This window comes from Poecilia mexicana, unplaced genomic scaffold, assembly GCF_051168715.1.
Source record: "Poecilia mexicana isolate PSO_F unplaced genomic scaffold, ASM5116871v1 scaffold_16, whole genome shotgun sequence".
Classification (NCBI taxonomy): domain Eukaryota; kingdom Metazoa; phylum Chordata; class Actinopteri; order Cyprinodontiformes; family Poeciliidae; genus Poecilia; species Poecilia mexicana.
The window spans coordinates 16028911-16051564 of record NW_028263385.1 but is presented as its reverse complement, the minus strand read 5'-3'; the positions used below and the strand labels follow the sequence as shown (position 1 = coordinate 16051564).

General features: G+C 38.8%; 1 protein-coding gene across 1 annotated transcript; it reads right to left on the bottom strand.

Moving 5' to 3' along the window:
* Position 1: 1 nt before the first annotated feature.
* abcb4 (ATP binding cassette subfamily B member 4) lies at positions 2-17742 on the bottom strand. Its single transcript, XM_015005896.2, has 28 exons — positions 17221-17742; positions 16918-16991; positions 15768-15858; positions 15237-15399; positions 14081-14132; positions 13804-13995; positions 13505-13676; positions 12862-12986; positions 12388-12559; positions 12183-12296; positions 10984-11094; positions 10715-10840; positions 9932-10135; positions 9679-9849; positions 9397-9558; positions 9120-9311; positions 8853-8999; positions 8654-8758; positions 8028-8105; positions 7110-7193; positions 6816-7019; positions 6616-6716; positions 6390-6530; positions 5384-5540; positions 5085-5282; positions 4125-4331; positions 2731-2877; positions 2-1404 (listed from the first exon to the last, which is right to left on the bottom strand). The coding sequence occupies exons 2-28, from the start codon at positions 16980-16982 to the stop codon at positions 1198-1200; spliced, it is 3888 nt and encodes a 1295-aa protein (XP_014861382.2). The 5' UTR covers positions 16983-16991; positions 17221-17742; the 3' UTR covers positions 2-1197.
* Between the last annotated feature and the right edge of the window lie 4912 nt (positions 17743-22654).

Here is a 22654-nt window from a genome sequence, read left to right as displayed (position 1 = left end):
CTCAATGCTTGAATGCATCATTTTATTATCATTCATTTTTGGTTCATTCTCACAAGTTACTGAAATATTAACGACCCAGATACATTTACCTCAGGATATCGACTCTGCATCAGTGGTCCCGGCGTGTCTGATGCATTTACACTTAATTATGCATAAAAGTTTCAATATTGCATCAAGACCCTAAAATGAACCGGCATGTTTAGGCCTTACATAATGCGTATTTTTACCGGCCATTACTCATATTTAAGCTTATATATGCCCATTCATATGTCTTTATGTTGCTTGAACAGTTTTTATTTATAAATTTAAAATATCCAATCTAACCTAAAATAACAGCAACTTAAGTGTACAAACATTGTCAAAATGGTAGCAAAAGCTAGAGATAATGTAAACTACTTTCTCCACAATTCATATCACTTTATTACAACTATTGTCATCGTTTGTAGAAAATATTTATTAAGCATTTTTAAGAATAATTTAACGTCTGGAGGTCATCTTAAGCCACAGAGAAATCCCAACTTTGGAACCGTAACTCAACAGAGCTCATCAAACATGTCGGTAAAGAGGAGTGTGAGGCGATAGCTACCGCTAACATGTGCCACTAAGGATCCAAACAGGAAAACATGGAGGCATGAAGCTTTAAAGCTTGAACAATAGATAGATTTGACACAATAAAAATGTATCTGGTCATAGAAAAAAAAAAAAAAAGAATCAGAGCATCAACGATGAAGACTCGTTTAAATCTGAATACATTTAACGGAGAAAATATACATTGTAAGCTACAAGGAACATAATGAGACATGAGGTTTAATGAAGCAGTCCAGTTAATGAATATTTCTACGAACACCATTTATTAAGTCAATCAGAAACATAAGCCGATGTTTAAAAGCAGAAGAAACGTTACAGTTCAGCATTTTCCACAGTTTCAGTGAAAAGACATCTATAGGTAAAAAAAAAAGGCACAAATGCAATCCAGGTTTCCCCTACTTTCACAAAGCAATACATCGTTTTCCTTCTGTGTGAAAAACCCCCATAAAGTGTCAACGGCAAATCAACAGCAGCAAAACTACTAACAGTGCAGCTCGCAAGGCGCAGCCAGCTCCTTCGGTCGCCGTCACTCCACTGAGGTCGTTCTGTATAGATCAGTGTAAGTGCAACAATGTGAAGGCACAAAGTGCTTCCTCCTCCAGCCTCCTCTCACTCAGTCCCGTGGCCCAGCTGTGTGGTGACCAGCATGTGGTAGACTCCCTTCTTTGCCAGCAGCTGCTGATGCGTCCCCTGTTCCACCACCACGCCTCCCTGGAAGACGGCGATGCGATCGGCGTTCCGGATCGTGGAGAGACGATGCGCCACGATGATGCATGTTCTGCCTTTGCTGGCCTGGTCCAGGGCGTCTTGCACCACCTGCAACGAAGTAATGAATGAATGAATGAATGAGCAGCTTTTGAATCCACAGCCTCTTTTCATTTTTTTGTTTTCCATAGAAGAAAGAAAATGAAAAAAAAAAAAAATGGCTCAGTGTTTTCAAGTTTTGGTGAACTGATGGTAAGGTAATTTTATTTATATAGCACAATTTCAGCAGCAAAGTGATTCAAAGTGCCTCAGATGAAGAAAATCCAAACCAAAGGAAAGAAAAAGAATCAAATATTAAAGTATATGAGTTTCTGCCATTAGCCTAGAGCTTTGTCTCTGTTTTTCTTTCCCATAGAAAGTACACCCGTCTCCTTGCTTCTGTGTTTTTTCTGTTTTCAAATCATCATTCTGGAAAAAAACAAAACAAAAAAAACAAAAAACGACCTCCCCTTACAGATGAGTTCCTCCTTTTTAATCACACAAGTTGGTTTTGATAAATGGCCGGCTGATGCAGAAAAACGGCTCTCTCTTTGCTGATTGACCTGAAAGCAGGTCACACAGCAGATCTCGACGCTCAATTCAGATTTTATGCTGAAATTCAACTGCTTTTGCACGGTCGTACATACTACTACTAATTAAATGCATTCAGACTACTGACGTCACAGCAGGACCCCGTTTACTGAAGTAATAATGGATCAATTTCTGCAATGAGGCACAATCAGATATGTGTCCGATTTAGGATTTTTGAGGGGTGAAACGATTAGAATTGAACCAGATAGACTGTCATGGGCCGCATATTGGGGAAAAATAAATACAGTTTGGTCGCACTCAGCTGCTGTGTGAACAGTGAACATGGCCTTAGTGATGAGTAATTCCTGTTTACTTTCACCAAGTGCTTGCTAAGGAGGGCAGATTTCTGTAACGTCAACAACTCGGGGCAATCAATTCAATCTGACAAGATTATGTAATACAACTATTTTTTCATTCAATAAATGGACCTTGAATGGGTCAGGAGTCCACTTCCGCTATACTACTGCACAAGTCGGCACAGTGAAAATAAAGGTTAGTCTTATTTTAATATTAAGAAAAAGCAAATTTTCCCCCCAAACCTATGCTCTTTACTATAGTTATTTGCAGTTCCTGCACTACTTTGCTGTTTCTAAGCACAGCAGGGATCATTAACTTGTGCATTCTTATAAACACACTTTAATATTGTTATATGAGAAACGTGTCCCATTGAAAGCCAAGAAAAAAAAATTAGCTTTCTAGCTAAATAATCACACTTTCTCCGATCTTCACCTTCCTTTCCAAGTGATTGTTTGTGCTTGAAGATCATTTAGTAACCTGATATCCGGTGATGGAACAGAAAGGACAAACCTTCTCGCTCTCTGTGTCCAAAGCGGAGGTGGCCTCGTCGAGGAGCAGCACCTTCGGGTTGCGGAGGATGGCCCTGGCGATGGCCACTCGCTGCTTCTGACCGCCGGACAGCTGAGTCCCCTTATCGCCCGCCTGAGTGTCGTACTTCTGCTCAAGCAGACGGAAACGGAGTGAGGCGCACATCAAGACGTTAATGCAGACAAATTCACGGAAGCAGCTTCCTGTAATCCAGTCTCATGTTCCCAGGAAATTTATGTTGTGGGTGTGAAAGGAAGTTTCCTTCCTGGAGCGCGTTTTGTCCTAATTATTGAAAACGGCTCAGACGGAGTTTAAAGCTGAGCGAATAAAAAGTTGACAAATATTCATCTAATAAATCAGAACTTTAAAACCTTCGACATCACGACAGAGATTTTATCTGAGACCTTTCAAACCTCGTAAAGATTTGTTCTTGATAAAAACAGCTAAAAATTATCTCAGATTTTTGTTGCGGCTTTAAAACCTTTCCTACATAAAAGTCCTTTAGAAAAAATTTTTATCATTCTATTGTTTCAGGTTGCATCAGACTCCGTTTAGATAAACTTTCCCCCAGACGGCCTCAATTGTTTCTGTCTCATCTGTAGCTGTAATCCAGCTTCGCAATCATCACGGTTCATATCTCCGCCTGCTGATCATATATTTATATAAAGCCAATAAATTAGGATGTGTGTTCAGATGAAACTCGTTGGTCAAATTAAAAAGGTACCTTTAGAAAATAACAGCCGTTAAGCAGGTATTTTCTGTATTAAAAATCATTTTATGAGACTCCTGCGATATTCTAGTCATATTTTTTAGCTGTAGGTGGAAAAGAATCACAATGAACAGAAATAAAGGATTGAAAATATCTGTTATTAATTAACCTACATAACGTGTTTCACTTAGTTGAGCAACTAAAATAAATGAACTTTTCAATAATATTCCAGTTTGTACAATATGACTATGTTTTTACTGTAGCGAGTATAGACATTTCTGCCATATCTGTCAAATAAACATTAAATCGGAATAATCATCAGTTTCTTATTATTATTCTTAAAGCCTGCTATTTTGTAACGATATGCCATTGAGAATATTTTTCTTCGTTTATTAAATGAAACATTTTTGAATATCTCAATCTTTTAAAAAGATTTATTTGCCATTACCATACATTTGGCCACATATATTTGTTGTTCTTTGACAATAATAAAAACTGTTGAAGGAGTAACATCACACATATCCAGTGACTTATGTTCATGTAGCGTCAGAGGAGCGTCGCATTTCGTATCGAGTTATTTTTAACCTCTACCTGAACCGAGAGGAGACGGGCAGAGGGATAAATCTGGGAAAAGTTGATCTAAAACGAGCCGAATAAACGCGTTTACCTGAGGCAGGTCTTCTATGAAGTTATGAATGTTGGCGGCTTTGGCAGCTGCCTCTATCTCCTCCATGGTCACTTTGCGGGTGTTGTCTCCGTAGGCGATGTTTTCCGCGAGCGTGCAGTCGAACAGCACCGGCTCCTGGGACACGATGCCGATCTGAGATCTGAGCCAGTGGATGTTCAGCTGTTTGACGTCGACGTTGTCAATCACCTGGAGAGAGAAGCAAAAAGTGAAGATGTTGAATGTAGTGGAGTAAAAGTCGAAAATACCCATGAGTAAATCTACTTAAGTACAGTAACAAAGCAGTTGTATTTCATTACATCCCACTGTCTGTAAGCCATATATCGCTGAATTTCCCAACGCTTGTGATCTCAGACTGATATCAGACTAATTTGTTTTGAATTAAAGGGCATCATAGTTATTTTGTCAGCTTTAGAAGAAAGTTCTTCTATTTCAACTTTCATCTATGATCTATTAAATTGATAGTTGTGGTTAAAATGTATGTTATTAACAATTATTTTCACTTTTCTACAAGGTTAGGTGACTTATGAGTAATTTTAAAAAGCCTTGAATGTTTACAGAAAACATTTTCTCTCTCTTGGCTTTAGAAAAGGGTAATTGCAGTTCCTAATAATTTACTAAAAAAGGGTAAGATTGTAACATTTCAAAAAAGCTTTCATACTATTATATTTATTTTTTATTTTTTTGGCTAAGCAAAAAAAATAAATAAAAAAAAAAGAAATAAATAATAATAGCAGTAGGTGTTAACAGCAGCAGATAAAAGTAAACGCGCCCTCTCTGAACTCCATAAATTGTTGTCTCTTGTTTTATAGATTCAAGTTCGCCTGCTAAATTTACCCTGTAATCTCTCAATGAGCCATAAACACAGAGTGCAGCTAAACATTAACCATCAGCAGGAGGAGCCGGCTGCTTGCAGAGCGGAGGCGTGTGTCTGGTTCTCACCACTCGGCCCTCTCTGGGGTCGTAGAACCTCTCCAGCAGCTGGATGGTGGTGCTCTTCCCACAGCCACTGCTCCCCACCAGGGCCAGCGTTTCTCCCTTCTTCACACTCAGATTCAGGCCTCGCAGGATTGGGACGTCAGGCCGCGACGGGTAGTTAAACTTCACACCCTCAAAGCTCACGTTACCATCAAATATGTCCTGGGGTCAGAGACAGAGGAGGTGTTGTGTCACAATGGGTGTGCCTAGAGACCAGACTGTGTCAGTGCTGCACAGTGGGTGTGTGAGGCTTGGCGTCGTACCGGCGTGTCTCCCTGCTCAGACAGATTGTCGATCTCAGGCTCTTTGCTCAGCAGCATCAGCAGGTGGGAAGCAGACATTTTGGCCTTGGCGTAGTTTGGAGCAAAGGAGTTGGCCTCGCCGACGGCCATGGCTCCGAACAGAACTGCAGAAATCACACTGACACAGACCAGCAAAACACACGTCAAGAGTGGTAAAATATTTACAAAACTGGTTTAAATGAGGTCATTAAAACCGATTAAAACTAACTGACTTAGACAAACGAAAAGTCACAACAAACTATAATGAAAAACTCTGGTAAAGACCTAAATCTATCCAAGACTTGAAAACGGATTTTCACAGATTCGGTCTTGCTGAGCGAGGGCAGAATGCAGCTGAATCAGATTTGTAGGACACTTTGTGACACAGTTTGGCAATACAGCCGTTTATTCAAAACATTAATTTCTAATTGAATGTCCTTGTTAATCTTCTGAGATATCCTTTCCTTATGATGTCATCTGGTTGGTGAAGTGCACCAGTCCCTCCAGCAGTAAAACACCCAAACAACATGATGCAGTCTGACTTTTTATCGTTTCTTTTAGTCATGCTTAATCAGCAAGTGAGAACTAAATCATATTGTTTTACACAGTGATTTCAATGTAAATGTTTTATGTCTAGCTTCCTAGAAAGGCTGTCTTGGTTTTCATAATCACCGAATGTTTGCCTGAGAGGCTCCGACACAAGAGGAGTTAATATTTATAGCTTTATGTGGCCGTACAGTTCAGTGAACTTCAGACTCTCTCTTTAGATAACAGGCACAATACGAATGGAGGCCATAAGTCTTTCCAGCAGTAAACTGCTCCATAACTGTATGATCCCAACACATGTTTGTGTGTGCAGTGAATCACCACAAGAACAAGTGTAATGATTAACGCCATAAAAGAGTCCTCCGGTTTGTCTAGATGTTCTCAACTGAGGGACGTTTTTCTGATCCTAAGCCGACTGATGAGGAGATAGGATGGCACTCACAGGAATACTCCCTCCACATCCATCCTTCCCTCTATGATGAGCCAGGCTCCGAATCGGAAACAGGCCGCGTAGGCAAAGTAGATCATCGCCTGGGAGAAGGAGAAGGTGAAGCCGTACACATGGGCCTTTTTCTGAGAGTTCCTGTGCAGAAATGATGGGAAAATCAAGTTCCTGAGGAGAAATGTTCAGCTTTAATTATATCTGATGATGAAATATCTGGACTTACTTATAAGGAACTACAAGATTTTCCTGATACAAAGCCTCAAATTTTGGTTCTCTTGTGAGAGAGGCAACAGTACGGATGTTCTCTATAGCCTCCGTGGCGATCTGTGGATGACGAGCATAAAAAAAAAAAAAAAAAAAAAAAAAAAAAATTAGTCTGATCGCAGAGTCTGCAGCAACTTTTACAGAAAGGTCAGTCCCCACCTTTCCAGCCTTCTCCAGCTCCTTTTTGTCTTCGGCTGCATGTCCAGTGAGCATTTTCATCTGAACGGCCCCGGCCAGCGCGATGACGGGCACCACGGCCAGAACCAGCAGCGTCAGCTCCCAGCCGTACACAAACGCCAGAATCACACCGGTGCCGAGGTTGGCGATGTTCTGGGCGAACGTCGCCAGGCGTACTCCCGACGCCTGAGGAAATAGAAAAGATAAGGAAAGAAGATCAGAGATATCAGCTGCTGGATCACAGATACAAACGAGTTTGAGGAAGCTGCGACTCACCCCCTGTACTTGGGCTGCGTCCGTCGCCAGTCTGGTGGTGAGCGCCCCGACACTGTTTTTGTGGCTGTCAAACCACCCGAGATCCTGGAGCACAACAATGATACGACTGTAACAAGACCTGTCGCAACAACGACAACCTTGACGGGACAATAAATTGTCCCAGAGGTTATTTTAATAAACGATAATATTGATGTTAGGGGACCATTTAAGTAATATCATGTAAAGGCAAAATAATATAAGAAAACATTATTAATGCAAGAAAACATTGTCAAAGATGAACAAACTTTAAATTCAAATGAACATTGAACAGTGAATATCCAAAATAAATAAACAGAACAGAAACAACAAATGAAATGACATATGAATAAAATTGTCCATCAAAAAAAAAAAAAAAACTACTAGTTGAGATCAAAGCACCAGAATGAAGCCTTTCGACATCCAGTTTATAGTAGAAAAAAAAAAAAAACGATAAATCGTGCACCTGAAAATTACTGAACTCATTTTATATATATATATATATATATATATATATATATATATATATATATATATATATATATATATATATATATATATATATTTAGTATAGAATTTTTTTTTTTAAATCCTGAGAAATTCACAAAAAAATTACATTAAATCTTGTTTAATGTTTCACTCGTAATACAAGTTAAAGTAGCTGACAGCAATAGGCTTCAATAGTAAAATAGGATGCTATGGCGTAAAAACTTTCCATACGGATGGTCTATAGTTTGGAAATATGCATGTTTAATGATTCACAAATTAAAAAAAAAAAGAAGACTTGTAAGGTCACCATTACTACCATTCTGGATTCACTAGACTGACTGATTTAGCTCAAATTTACAGAAAAAGTACAAGGCAACAAGATCAATGTTTCATTCGGCTTGTGGGCGCACACACCTGTCTCATCATGGACTTGAAGGCACCAAGCCTCAGCTTCAAGGTGAGGATTTCTCCAGATTTTCCAAAACAGAATCCCTGGAAAGAAAAACATGATCAGATGTCAGAGGTCATGCCAGATGCATTAATTAGTCACCAGTCGCTCTGCGATCTTTATTTAGTGCAGGAAGGTGACAACATGCAGGAGCTGTGAAGTAACACAACACTGTAACATGAAGCTGTGCGACATCCTGGTCGGGGTTAGGGTGACATCTGTGCTGGAGGTGCAACATCGTGGATTTTGTTTACAGAGCGGATAGAGATTCTGCTACACAGAATCTCTGTGATATCAACACTCAGAGTTGTTGTTTTGTTTTTACTGAAGCATCTTTTAGCTTGGAATATTTTTAATCTTAAATTATTTAATTTGTTTGGATTTCCGTTATAGTTTCTGTACAGCAATTTATTTTGCATGCTCTCTTCTTGTTCCTCACATTCAAATTTGAATTGTGAGGAACAATTGTTCATGTTAATACAGCTTTACCGCTGGCTCCAATGTGAACAAAGAAGGTCTGCGATCCAGATTAAGCCAGACTGACATTGTGCTTGTGTCCAGTGAGAACAAAAGCCAATGAGTGTGTGCCTACCTGTAGAAACATGGTGAAAAAGCAAACAACTCCGATAGTGACAAACATGAGGGAGAAGAAGTTTGATCTTTCTCTGATAACGCTTTCTTCTGGCTCTGCAAACACCTAGGAGGAAATAAAAACAGTAAATTCGCAACAAAGTTTCCAGACGATATATGTATGAAAATAAAAACTTGTTACAGCACTGGCAGCGACTTACAGTGATAATCTTGGAGAAGAGGACGGCAAACAGAGGCTGTATGGCTCCGTTTATCGTGGCACAAATCAGCCCCACCAGAATGTAAGGCCACTCGGAAGCGTTGAGGCGCAGAACCCTAAAGAACGACACCATGGGGACGTCCTCCTCCTGCGGAAGAAAATTTTAAAGTTTGAGGTTTGATGTCAGGTAGATAACAAGAATCAGAGCTGAAGTTTATTAATCGAATGTCTTAATCCTCCTCTGCAGAAATGCAAACACAAAGCTCACTTCTTCTGCTTTGTCCTCATCATCCTTTCCCTTTTCTTTTTCCCCTTTCTCTCCAGCTGAAGCGGCGAACGAGGATCCTCTTGTAGACTTCCTCCTCAGCAGCGTGGACTCCTTCATGGGGTCTTTCACGGGACTTTTCTCGCCTGGTGACAGCTCGCCCTCATCCTCACTGTCCTCTGCTTTCTGAAAGGTCTGCACACAGGAACAAATGAAAAGCCACAATGAACTTCTTTTACTAGAGAGCGTTTGGAGAAACCGGTTGGTGTTTTCCTGTTACCTGCATGGTGACCAGCGTGTGGTAGACTCCGTGTTTCGCCATCAGGTCGCTGTGAGTGCCCAACTCTACAACTTTGCCTTTCTGGAAGCCTGCAATCACGTCGGCGTTTCTGATTGTCGAGAGGCGGTGAGCCACAATTAGAGTCGTACGACCCAGACGCACCTGTGCAACCAACGAGACGACAGTTCATTGAAAAACAAACGTACAGATGAGGTGCTCAAACCAAAGGTCGGAGGTCCTCTCAGCAGTCATTTCGATGGTTGTACAGTGCAGAAGCTGTACCTTATCGAGCGCAGCCTGAACAATGGTCTCGCTCTCGGCGTCCAGCGCAGACGTGGCTTCGTCCAGCAGAAGGATTTTGGGGTTGCGGACCAAAGCTCGAGCAATCGCAATCCTCTGCTTCTGTCCTCCGCTCATCTGAGTCCCCCGGTCACCGACCAGGGTCTCAAACTTCTGCTCAAAAACATAAAATCTCCACATTAGCAGAGTAAATTAGTAATTTGTAGACGAAATGGCAGCAAAGTTCAGAGTTTACATCGGGAAGGTTCATGATGAAGTCGTAAGCGTTGGCTTCCTTGGCGGCTTGTTCGATCTCCGTCTGCGTCACGTCAGGCCGGCCGTAGCGGATGTTCTCGGTGATGGTGGTGGCGAACAGGATGGGCTCCTGGCTCACCACGCCGATCATCCCCCTCAGGTAGCTCACGTTGAGAGAGCGGATGTCGTGACCATCGATGGATACCTGCAACAATCACAAACAGAAGACGAGTTCAATCTACTCACTGACTAAATGTTTTTGAGTAGTGTTATTCTTTTGATCCACTGCTTTTCACTGAGTAGAGAAAAAAAAGTATATTTTAACTAAATATGTACAAACAAACAGCCACACTACTGATGTTAAAGAGAAAATTCTGGTACAAACTTTCTTGTCCTAGTTTTATTTTCTATCTGCTGAGCATACAAACTACATTAGAGGAAAATTTATGGAAAGACCACTGTTACATAAAGCATCCTACACATATTAAAAATAACATGTGGATTTTACAGAAAACAACAATATGGCTGAATCAATATGGCTGAATCGTTTTTAGAAAGGATAGGAATAAATGCAGCATTTCCGTTTAAAACCAAAGCCATTAGATTTTACTTTACCCTTATAGATTTTTACTGACGCATATCAGCAAAAATGCAACTCCAAAAACTGTGGTAAATGGCTCCCATGTATTACAAGCTTCCTCTGAATCTGGACTATTTTTAAAGTAACTTTATTTCCAAACTTAGTTTACCATTACCTGACAAAACCTTTAGAAACAAGACTTACACATCCTTCCTGCGGGTCGTAGAACCTCTGCAGCAGCTGGATCGTCGTGCTTTTACCACATCCACTGCTGCCCACCAGCGCCATGGTCTGTCCACTGCTCACACTTAAACACATTTCATCTAAGATCTGGAAAATGACACCGATGTTATTTGTTTTATTTAACCAGGAAGAAAAAAAAAACAAAAAAAACAAAAACGTATCGAGATTAAAAATCTAATTTACAGTCGTGTCTTGGGCTTTTAAATTATTGTCAAAGGTTATGAACCGACCTTGACATCAGGCCTGGAGGGGTAGGTGAAGTCGATATCTTTGAACTCTATGTTTCCTTTGATGAAGTCCGGCTTAAAGCCCGTCTGTGAATAGCTGTCGATGGTTGGGTTCTGTGGAGAAAACAGCGTGTAAAGGTTTGTAGTTTGTCCAAACCGGGATAAAAAAAAAAATATTCCTATAATAACCTCAAACAAACAATAGGAGGAAGGCTGTTTGCCTTCCAGGTCAGGGGGAGCATGTTTAACTCGACCAAATGTTTATTTCCACAGTTCTTTGTGGTGTTTTGACTTCTTTTCTTGATGCAGTAAGACTCAAACGCATGCAAAGATTATTCTCTGCCCTGCTTTGCAGCCGATAAATGTTCAGCCTCAGCTTTCATCAATCCCCTGTTCTTCCGAAGTTTGAGACATTTAGTTTTTTTTTTTGTTTTTTTTTGTTTCATGTTTTCTAAATGTCCAACATAAATCTCAATACACTTTTTTTCCACTTATTTCTAGTCCAGTATCTTTCTGGTGCTCACTCTTTTAAAATTAATTTGAGAAGTTAAAAAGATAGAGCTGGTTACATTTTTATTATTATTATTTTAAACAGCGCTGCATGTGTTGGTAAACTGCAAATGTTTTATTGAAGGTTCACCTTTGTGATTAGACAGTAAAACTTATCAATAAGTCACCTTTGTACCTTGCAAGAGGAAGTGATATATAAAACCACAACATAATATTTCAGACTTGTATCAACATGCAAACACTTATTGGTCAGAGATTTGGAGCACGAACGCATCACACACACACACCAAGATCACAAATAACTATCGAAACAAGCTACTTATTTTACATAAACGTGTATTAAAACTATTTTTATTCAAAAATTAAGGTTAAAAATGCAAACTACTAATACAACAAATGAAAAAGCTGTATAAATATTCTCAGTGTGGATGTGAATTTGCCGAGTTGAGGTAGATTTACAGTAAACCGAGCCACAGCTGTGCTGCTTCAGCCGTATGACCTGCGGTTCCTCCTCTGGAGCAGCAGGCGCTCCAATTAGAGAAAAATCCTTCACATCATTACAGTTCGGCCGGTCGGCTGCTTCAAAGCCGCTCCACAGAGTGCCAAAGTCCAGCAGAGCACGTTCAGTGATAAAATCTGACAACTGTCCCGCAGGAGAAAAATAAAGTGTGCTCATCTCTTTCGTTACTCACATGATCGATGATGCTGTACACCTTATAGGCGGCTCCGCGGGCGCTGGCAAACGTCTGGATGTTGGGAGAAGTCTGCCCCATCGCAAACACTCCAATAACCACAACAAAGAACACCTAATGACAGATGATGTTGGCATTAGCTTCAGCAAAAGCTTCTTTAATCCGTAAAGGAGCAAATTAAACGATACAAAGCGTGTTTACGTACAGTGAGCACAGATCCGATGGTGTACTCGTTATTTATGATGAGGGTACTGCCGTACCAAAAGGCCAGAGCGTAAGACAGGTAGATCATCAGAAAGGTGAATCCCATGGCGATGTTAGCAGAGATCGCCTTCCTTATCCCCATCGACTTAGCATCCTCCAGGTTCTTGTGATATCTGGGATACGGCAGACACGCCCGGAGCCAGGCACGGAAAGCAACAAAAACGCACGAGTGAAATTAGGTTGAAATGAAACAGAACCGCAACAAATGCAGCATTAGTGTCTGCACAAAAGGGTTTTATCCAGTTACAGCCTTTCCCTGCTGACACTCTAATCCTTTTACCACACAACATTCATATACAGATGTTTTACTTTGTTCAACAACAACAAAAAAATACTTCAGTTCCCTCAAAAAAAAAAATGCTTTTAGATGAAACTGCAGCTGATATTTAGCTTCCACACACACACACACACACACCTCGCAATCTCCTTCTTCTGTCCGCTGAAAGCAAACACTGTCCTGACGGCGGAGAGCACTTCCTCCGCCACAGCGCCGGCTTTGGCGTACGCACTCTGCTCTTTGGTCGTGAAGTTCGCCAGCAGCTGTTCAAGCAGGGAAAGAAGCGAGATGAGAACAAGAATACCAGAAAGAAATACAGATTCTTTTCATCTTTAGATTCAGCAAAAACACTTCTCTTATTTTAAGGGAGGAACTAGAAGTTGTGAATCAGAGGCTAGATTCAATATTGTCTTTTCCACCTGGAGTAGTTAAAACCCGACGTTAAGAGCAGCCTTACACAAGTTCACGTCTACAATTGTCGTTTGTGTATTCAAGTCTAAATACACAAACAGGAAAACGCCAAGTCAAAAAATTATTATTTTACATGACGCCAGGTCTATTATTATCATATGTTTTCCTTTTGATGACAAAACAACCAAATATTATATTATTTTAACTTTTAATTCATGATTACAGACTAAGGAAAAACAGAATGTGACGCTTTTGCTGTGAGATTTTTTTCTAATTTTGCCTGTCAGTAGAAAAAAAATAGGAACACTGTATCCCAAATAAAATGACCTAAGAAATAAAATCTCTACTTAGAGAGCATAGATTACCGTACCTTACTGAAAAGTGCAGCTGAGATGCCCAGAGCCGGACTCACAGCCAGGATGACGAGGGTGAGTTTCCAGCCTTTGGTGAAACCGATGATGAAGGCTGCGATGAAGCTGCTGAAACTCTGAATCAACATCCCCACCTTGTCACCAATGCCCTCTTGGATCTTGTAGACGTCACTGCAAATTTGGACGAAAAAAACCACAGAGTTCACCAGAGTAATGTAACATTCCCACTTCACAGACCCTCCACACTGCCTATATGGGATGGACATGAAGCAGCGTGTGCGATTTCTCTGCTACCCACTCTGTGAGGCGCGTGTTGAGCTCTCCTGTCTCGTTGACGTCGAACCAGCCGATGTCCTGCTGCATGATTCTGTGGAAGAACAGCTTGCGGATGCGTTTCACCTGCCGTCCGGCCGCCAGCGTCCAGAGGGACACCTGCAGGTAGGCGGCAATCAGCACCACGGCTCCCAAGATGGAGTAGTAGATGGCAAAGCTGGGAGAGCGGACACACAAAGCCTGACTTAGAACTGGATTTGGACAAGATTCCTCGCAGTCGAGTTGATTATATAAAATCTTACGTCGTCATTTCCTCCTCTAATTTGGTGGCCATTTCTGGTGGCATTGCGGAATCTGAAAACAGAAATTGTATATTATTAGCGTTGCCTCTGTAATGTTCTCAATTGGCTAAAAGAAAATATATAAATAAAAAAGGAGCGATTTAAACAAATTTCACAAAATAAAAAGTTTTGGTTTTTTTAAAGCATACAGAAGGGGGGAAAAAAAAAAGCTAATTCTGCTTTGTTCGTGTTTTGGCTGATGATATTTGTTGTGGCGACTAACTGCTATTGGCAACAGAAGCCAAAACTAATGAATTTCTCTTCATTTTATTAGCTAAACCTCAAAAAGGAACATTTTCCCTGATTTGTACTTTACAGAAATATGACCCATTAAAAAGGTTAACAACAGGATTTGTCACTTGCACCTCCCCTCTGGTCTTGACAGAGATGATATAGCGCAGAAATCAGCAACAATGTAATCCAAAGAATATTTTTTTTTTTTTGCTCAGTGCAATTAGGAATTTAACAGCGAATATTAAAACAGATGAGAAACTAAAACTGAGAAAAACAATAGGTTGATTTCCTTGGTCAAACTTGTAAAAATAAACTGCCGTCAAATGGTTCAGAAAGTGCAATTAGAAATTAGAAATGTAATGTGAAATAAATAAAGCAAAGCATAGAATTAGACTGAATAGAGCTGTCCTTTATGGACCACATTGTCATAGATATTAATCTAAAATTATTTCTCAATAAAGAAATATCTTTATTGAGAAATAAAGATATTTCTCAATAAATATCTATTCATGGTCTCTGCCATGAATAGGCCTGTCACAATAACAGGGGTTATTGTGATAAACGATAACATTGTTATTTTGAGACCATTTTCAAATATTATTATGGCAGTAGTTTAGCAAGGCAATAACAAATTCTCAAAAATCAATAAAATGTAGATGCTAATGAGCATTTAACACCAGCAACAACAAATAAAATGAATCATGGAGTTTCTGTACACAAAATTGTGATAAAAAAAAAAAGTGGCTAATTGAGTCGGACTGAAGGTTTTTGTCACACGTTTGCAATAAAACATGAGAATGAAAATGGTCAATTTGTTTTAATTTATAGTGCGATTAATTGATTTATTGCTTGTTGCGACAGGTCTAACCATGGACATACTCACCGCTGGAGAAGTTTCCGGTTATGTTGGGTACGGCGCTGTTAACCAGGCTGTCCGTCATGTCTCCGAAGACGATGCACATGAGAGGGAGCACGACCCCATTGGCCACGGCCATCACAGTCCCAACGAAGATCATCAGGATGTCCCATTTGTCTGCAAACCTGAACTGCACAAGAAACGGAGACATCAGAGAGGTCCTGCAGGGGACGGGGGGCGTTATCCGAAAACAGCAGGAGACCGGCAGAGTGAAGCCGAACAACAGGAGGATGTAATGCACTCCCATCCGATCTCCAGCTTCCCCTCGTACTGTACTTTTCACACACTGTCCTGTTATGCTTGTAAGAGCACACCATGCATGCAGCCTCGGCTTTAACACCAGTTTTCATGTCTTTCATTTCATTCTCACCTCAGAAACTGGATTTTTACCACTTTCCGTTCACTTGCACACTTTTTAATGGACAGAAAATGAAAACTGAATAACTGGTTTACAGATGAAGACACCTTTTCTCACAGGAGGGGATCAGAGACGCTTACCACAGAGAGTGGGCCGACCATGGGCTCCTTCGGCTCCTTCTCCTTCTTCTTTTTCTTCTTGTCTGTCTTTTCATCATTCTCTTCCTTCTCACTGTAACAGTTCAGCACAAAAGATATTATCCAACAAATCGGCTTTTTATGAAATACCGTTTTATTCCTGAAGCATCAAAAATCTGATTTCACCCTGAAGAAGGTGGACAATAATTTAAACATTATGGAAAATTATAATTTAACATACATCCAAGTTTCTGAGCTGTTTATCTGTGTGTGATCAATTAAATATTTTAAAATCCTTCAGATTGAGCAAAGTGTTCTGGAAAACGAATACAAGTAAATTTATAGAAAACTGTAAAAGGGGATTTTCCAAGGCTTAATATTAGATTCTGTTGTATTTTACATTTTTATCAATATCACTGTCACTTTAAAAGTACAGATGACTTTCAACTGTCAAGAAAATATCCTAAAAACAATGTTACGCTGCATTTTTCATGACATGTGATGGCATTATCTATTATGTCCCTCTGTAGTGGTTGTTTAGGTTCTATGTATTAATTATTAATTGAATCGAACAGGTCATTGTATAAGCGGAAAATAATATGACGGGTAAATTTTTCTCTTACTTGATTCCATTCCTAACACAGCTCCTTTTTTTTGCTATTTTAATATAAAACTACTGTTTTATATTAAAATAGCAAAAAAAAAAAAAAAAAATCTGAACTTGGTGGATATAAGTTCTCTTATTTTGTACATTGCTCATAGAATAATGTGAGTATTACATTATAGCTTAATGCGTTTCTGCATAGTTTACAGTTCTTATAAAAACTGTAACTGATCTAGTCCTCAGCTGGACTTTGTACCTTGTAGTATTATAGTGACTCTGACTTCTTCTAATTTATGCATTTTGATGTTAATGTAAAACTTTCTGCGAATTGCTTAATTCTTGGACAAGTCTTCATTGAAAAAAAAAGAGTAAACCTCCAGGATAAAGATTAAATAAAATATTATTTTAAATATAAGCGTCCTGATCTTTCTCTACTATACTTTTAAAAACGTGAGGGGAAAAAACCTGCTAATGTAAAATACAAGATACAAAAGAAATCATAGAGTTATAGGTAGTAAGGTTAAAAGAATAGAAATATGTTTTTATTACCCTAAGCTTCCATTTTGAAAATGTTTGCCTTCGGACTTCATTGCCATCTCGCTTTCCTTCCCCATGTTTGTGTCCTGTCAGAGGAAGAGGAGCCTGTTAGTTTTTCCAAATCCAAACACCGTCCTCATGTCTGCTATAAACTAACCTAAAAAAAGAAATTCAAAGTGGTTCGGTTCAGCTTGTGTTTATATAAAAAGGACGAATGACAGGCGTTTATTTTAAAGCAGAGAGAAATTGCGTTTTATCCCACAATTCCCCGCATGGACCGGTCTATAAATTTAAGGTGGAGTGGAGCAGACCTACCGTGCTTCGGCCGCCTTCCTTCCTCTCTCTGAGCTTTCTGATTATTTCAATACGAGATGATCACAGTAAATGACGTCCCTCCTCCTCTTCCTCCGCTTCCTCCTTCTAGTCCCTCCTCACATGGCCAAGCAGCTTCTACAAATGAAACAGGTCCCTTCTCTAAATGTTTGCCTTCCTCTCAGCTTTGGCTCTGGCGGGTTTTGGGCTCTTATCAGCGGGACAGCCTCGGAGCTTCATTGATTTATTGCTTAATTATTGATTTGCTCCGTCAACAGCGGACAGGGGCGTGGATCCAAGCTGCACTTGTCACAGCTTTGGTTTTAAAGAACGCATTAAAAGTTTTGAGAATTAATTAACCTTAATGTGTGTAAACTTATACTCCTTAAGGGAGCTGCTATGTACTGGCGTGGCCACAAAGTCCATCGAAATGGAAACACATCTAAATCGATTTTAAATATAATAATTTCACAAAAATGGCACTCTTAAGTTTTAATAATCATGCATGGTGATAAGACAAAAAAAACAAAACAAAAAAAAGCCATATACTTAAAAGTGTACAAAGTAAAAGTAGTTCCCCTTTAAGTACACTTCAAATTGTGATTTTCTGCAGTTTAAGTAGTACAATTAAAATAAATTAAGTAGAAAATTATTTGTCACAAAATAACACGTTTTAGGTCAAAACAAACAAATTTTACGTTGACTGATGACATAATATTTATTTTTCACATTTAAGTTTCCCTTTATTACAAAAGACGGACTTTTTTATTTGATTAGTTAAAATTATTGTATGCTTAGTTAATTGTTGAGCAGGAAACAAAATAATCTTTTGGTAGTTTTAGAATTTTAATATTTATATTTTTAGGCCCATAATTATTTTTGATGATTTTGGTTCATGTCACAAAACGTTTGGACACCACTGAGTTAAAGACAATGAAGGAAATAAATGAATAACATCAGTTTGCAAAGCTTTTTCATTCGTCTAAATACAACATTTGTATGTACAACAACAACAATCATTTGTATCTCTGGCTTCAGGCCAGATCAATAAGTATTGATCTAAGATATCACAGAAATAGCATTAAGTTGTTACAGTTCTAGGTTAAATAAGTTCTTTAAAACACACACAATGTGGATCATCTTTGGAACATTGTTAAATGTTGAATAAAATTTTTATTTTTATATAGAAGCAAATTCACACACTGATAACATTTGGTAAAATTAAGCCATGTGAGGGTATACTTCCTTAGCTGACAGAAAATCATATGCAAATTAATAGTGTTTTTCTGCTATTTTTAATTTATTTTAATGTTTTTAATAAATTATATTTTGCTAGTATTTAAAATTTATTTTTTTTAACTTATTAATATTATGAAGAGTTCTGATATTGTAAAAAAAAAAAAGCCTTAATAATAGTTTTTTTTAACCCTTGTTTAGAAATGGGGTCCATACCAACCGACCCCACACACGTAAAACTTGGATCATTTGTCTCAGTCCTCTACGTTTGCCACAGTCCTCTACGTTTGCCTCAGTCCTCTACGTTTGCCTCAGCCCTCTACGTTTGCCTCAGTCCTCTATGTTTGCCACAGTCCTCTACGTTTGCCAGTCCTCTACGTTTGCCTCAGTCCTCTACGTTTGCCTGAGTCCTCTACGTTTGCCTGAGTCCTCTACGTTTGCCTCAGTCCTCTACGTTTGCCTCAGTCCTCTACGTTTGCCACAGTCCTCTACGTTTGCCTCAGTCCTCTACGTTTGCCACAGTCCTCTACGTTTGCCTCAGTCCTCTACGTTTGCCTCAGTCCTCTACGTTTGCCTCAGTCCTCTACGTTTGCCACAGTCCTCTACGTTTGTCTCAGTCCTCTACGTTTGTCTCAGTCCTCAGTCTTCGCATGCACAAGGGTTAAACTACCAATGTCCTGCAATTAAATTCCAGACTGATTAAGATGATCTCAAGGGAACAAGGTAAAAGGGTATTTTATCTAATTCAGCATCATGCACTATCTTTGTGCAGCATTTTATTACCCATTTTACAGTTTTTTGTAAGATAATATAAAATGGATCCACATATCCTATTTTAAAATTGCAATATCATTGCTATTGCTTCAATTATTGTCTTCGTTGGTTTATGACACTAAAATCACCCGTGACTGTAATGTTGTCATGGTGGAGGTCAAAAGTTCAGCTGTCAATCCTCAATCAGTTATCAAAAAGAATCTCAGCTTCACAAAAAGCATAATCCTCTTACCTTTAAAAGGTTGTAACTTCATCGCTCCTTAAACTCTGACTCTGTGAGTCACAGATAAGAAGCACCATAAAGCAAATACTTGACATTATGTTTTTATAAGCACAGATGAGCAGTTTTACATGCTGTAATTAGGCAAAAGGGGGGCACAAAATGAGGGACATTTTATGCTGTAACCTACAGTTGAATCACACTCTTCTTCACTGACATTCTGCAGTGTGACACAAAGGTCGTCCTGTTCACATCGGGGTCACGTTTTTTTTACCTTTGCTTCCTGTCACAAGCTCATGAGAATCTTCCGTTCTGTGGTTTTGTTAGCACTTTGATTCGAGCATGAGCGCGTGGCCCAGCTCTAAAAACGTCAGACGGTTCTGAAACTAAACCCACAAACAGAATCTTTACTACAACATGAGAATACAAAATGATGATGGAATGGTTTTATTTCCCTTTTTTTTTTAATGTGTCGTGACAAAAGTTCACATTGGTGAGAACTCAAACAACTTAGTGTTTTAGTATAATTATTTTGTTCTCTCAAACATTATCTAGTCACATTCCTCCCTCTGCTACCAAAGTTCATGTCTCACCTGCTTCACATGCCACTGATCACCTCCCCAGCTTTTAAAAGCCAGTTTTTATTGACCATTGGTGTTTCTGTGTTTCTATTTTTTTAAAATTATTTTCTTGTTTATTTGTGTTCAGTTTTTTTTGTTGGTTTTTGTCTGTTATACTTTATTTACTCTGTATCAGTCTTTCCTCAATTGTTCATTTATGTTTAGATCTGTCTTTGGTTAAATCTTGTATTTTATTTTACTCCTCATTTCTGTTTATTGTTAGGATTTATGTTACTCTTCCTCTGCTCTTCTCGTGCCATCACTCTTTCTCTCCCTCAGTCTGCCTGTTTGGTCTCCACTCTAAGCTGCATCCTGTTGCTAATCAGCCACCTGTTCTCTGTTATCAAGCTCCTCAGTAATAAAGATCCTCATTTTCTGTCTCTCACTGCTGATTTCTTTCGCTTGCTCAGTTCCCTGTCTTGCTACTCCTTCCATGTCTTTTGTTCCTTGTCTGTTTCTTGCCAGGATTTTATGTTCCTTTTTTATTATTTTCATTAAGCATTTCAACACCTCGTGCTGCCTCAGTCTGGTTTGAATGTTGGGTCCAATAATCACCAAAAACATGACAATCTTTCATAAGTTTCACACAGTAGCTTGCTATTACTATGGCCCATTCCTAAAACTGAAGCATCTGATGATGTTAGCAAGGTTTGTCTCACAATTGTTACACTAGATTTAAAAATATAACAACTTGTACGTTTCCATTAGGCCCAAAACTTAAAAATGTTCATTTTAATTAATTATATAACACAATTGATTTTTTTTCTAAACATACAATAAATATTCCGGAACCATTGTTTTCACACATTCCTGGTACACCCATTTTGCTGACGCACAAGCGACTTCCACAAACATCGATGTACAACAAAGTTGCTTCTCTTGGCCATCTGATGGGACACTGGAAAATATTTTTGATGCGTGCAAGTTGTGCTGAAAGGAGTTGGCCTCACTGAAGCTATTCAAGTCAAAAATGGTATCTTAAAACAAAACATGTTGCAGGAAGCAGATGTACCAAACGCTAATGTCAGCACCCACAGTCCACATTCCTGTATTTTTATTTTTCCAAACAAGTTGCATGAATAATCAAAGGTAACAGAAACACATGAGAACTGAATGGGTCTGATAGCACTTTGCACCAATCTGATGGTTGAATAGCCAAGTAATACAATTAACTTTACATGTCTTTGTTGTTGAGCTCATATGTCTAATTATTTAATGATGTCGTAGCAAAAAGGGGTTTTAAGTTGAAAATTTTGTTCATAAATAGTTTTCAATCAAATTTATTAATCTATTAAACATTTTAATCGAGTCCCAGCTCTACTTCTTTTAAATAAAATCATGTCTGCTCCTCGTAAGCTATTGCTAGCGAACAACATGTGCCATTTTATGACCGGTGATCACTACTTTGCTAAAGACAAAATGAATATATCCTAACCTTTCATGTGTTTCGAATCCCAGCGGGCAGTAGACCAGTAAAATATCCAGACTTTGTAGTGGTTGTCATATTTTCCGCTAGCCTTCCGGTCCTGCTGCTAACTGTCTTGTCAGAGAAGCACTGTCCGTGCTTTAAATACCTGAGTTATTTTTACACTCTTACAGTGGAGCCATTTATTAAATTGGAAACTTAGCTCCACTGTAACTTTGCTGGGTACACAAATATTTAAATTGCTTTATTATTAATACATATCTGTGAATATCCAATGTTGTTTCAACAACAATTTGGCAAATTATCCGATCTGAAGGATCAGATCATTTGTTACTATATCATCAAAAATAAAGAAAGTATGCAACTAAAAATAAACCCTTTGTGTAAAAAAAAAACGAGGAAAAGTGAAATGTTGACACTGGAAACCTTGTCACAAAAGATCCATTAGGGGGCGCCACACATATATACAACGCGTTATTTGTAATTCAGCTTCTCGCCAGAAAGTATGTGAATGAAATGAAGAATTCAGAGGGACATTTAAAAAATGAACCCTACGACCGAAAAGTGAAAATATAAAGTAATTTGGAACATATGTTTGAAGATTTGCCAGATTTATATTCCAACAGATTAAGTGTTGTAATTTTGGCTGAAAAGTCTCTGGAAAAAAATATATAAACCAACACAAAACATAGCACAGCAGCTAAACTCTCACAACTACGAGTAGAGTAGGAGACAGATCTTACAACTGCTTCTGTAACCAAAACTGACATCAGATGATCTGACAGGAAGTAATTTGCCGCACTTCAAAATGTCCCTCAACTTTTATTCCCTAATAAATTCTTTGGACATCATAATTAAATATCTAATGCTAACTAATCTTATCTGATCTCACCTTTGGTTACTTCGTTTCAATATGTACCATAAAATAAATGTTTATAATTCTGGATTCTGTCAAATGTCACCTTTGACCCTTAATGGCCATCAAAACATATGTATTTGTTTTGAAGAGAAAGAAAGAAGACATATCCACTCATTTGAAAAAGAAGCTTCTTGCCGTATAAAATCAATAATATTGCATAAAAATAAATGAATAAATGAGTAAATAATTTCTGCCCTTTATCCACTGGGTGAAGAAAGGTTTGGATAATCAACAAATAGGTA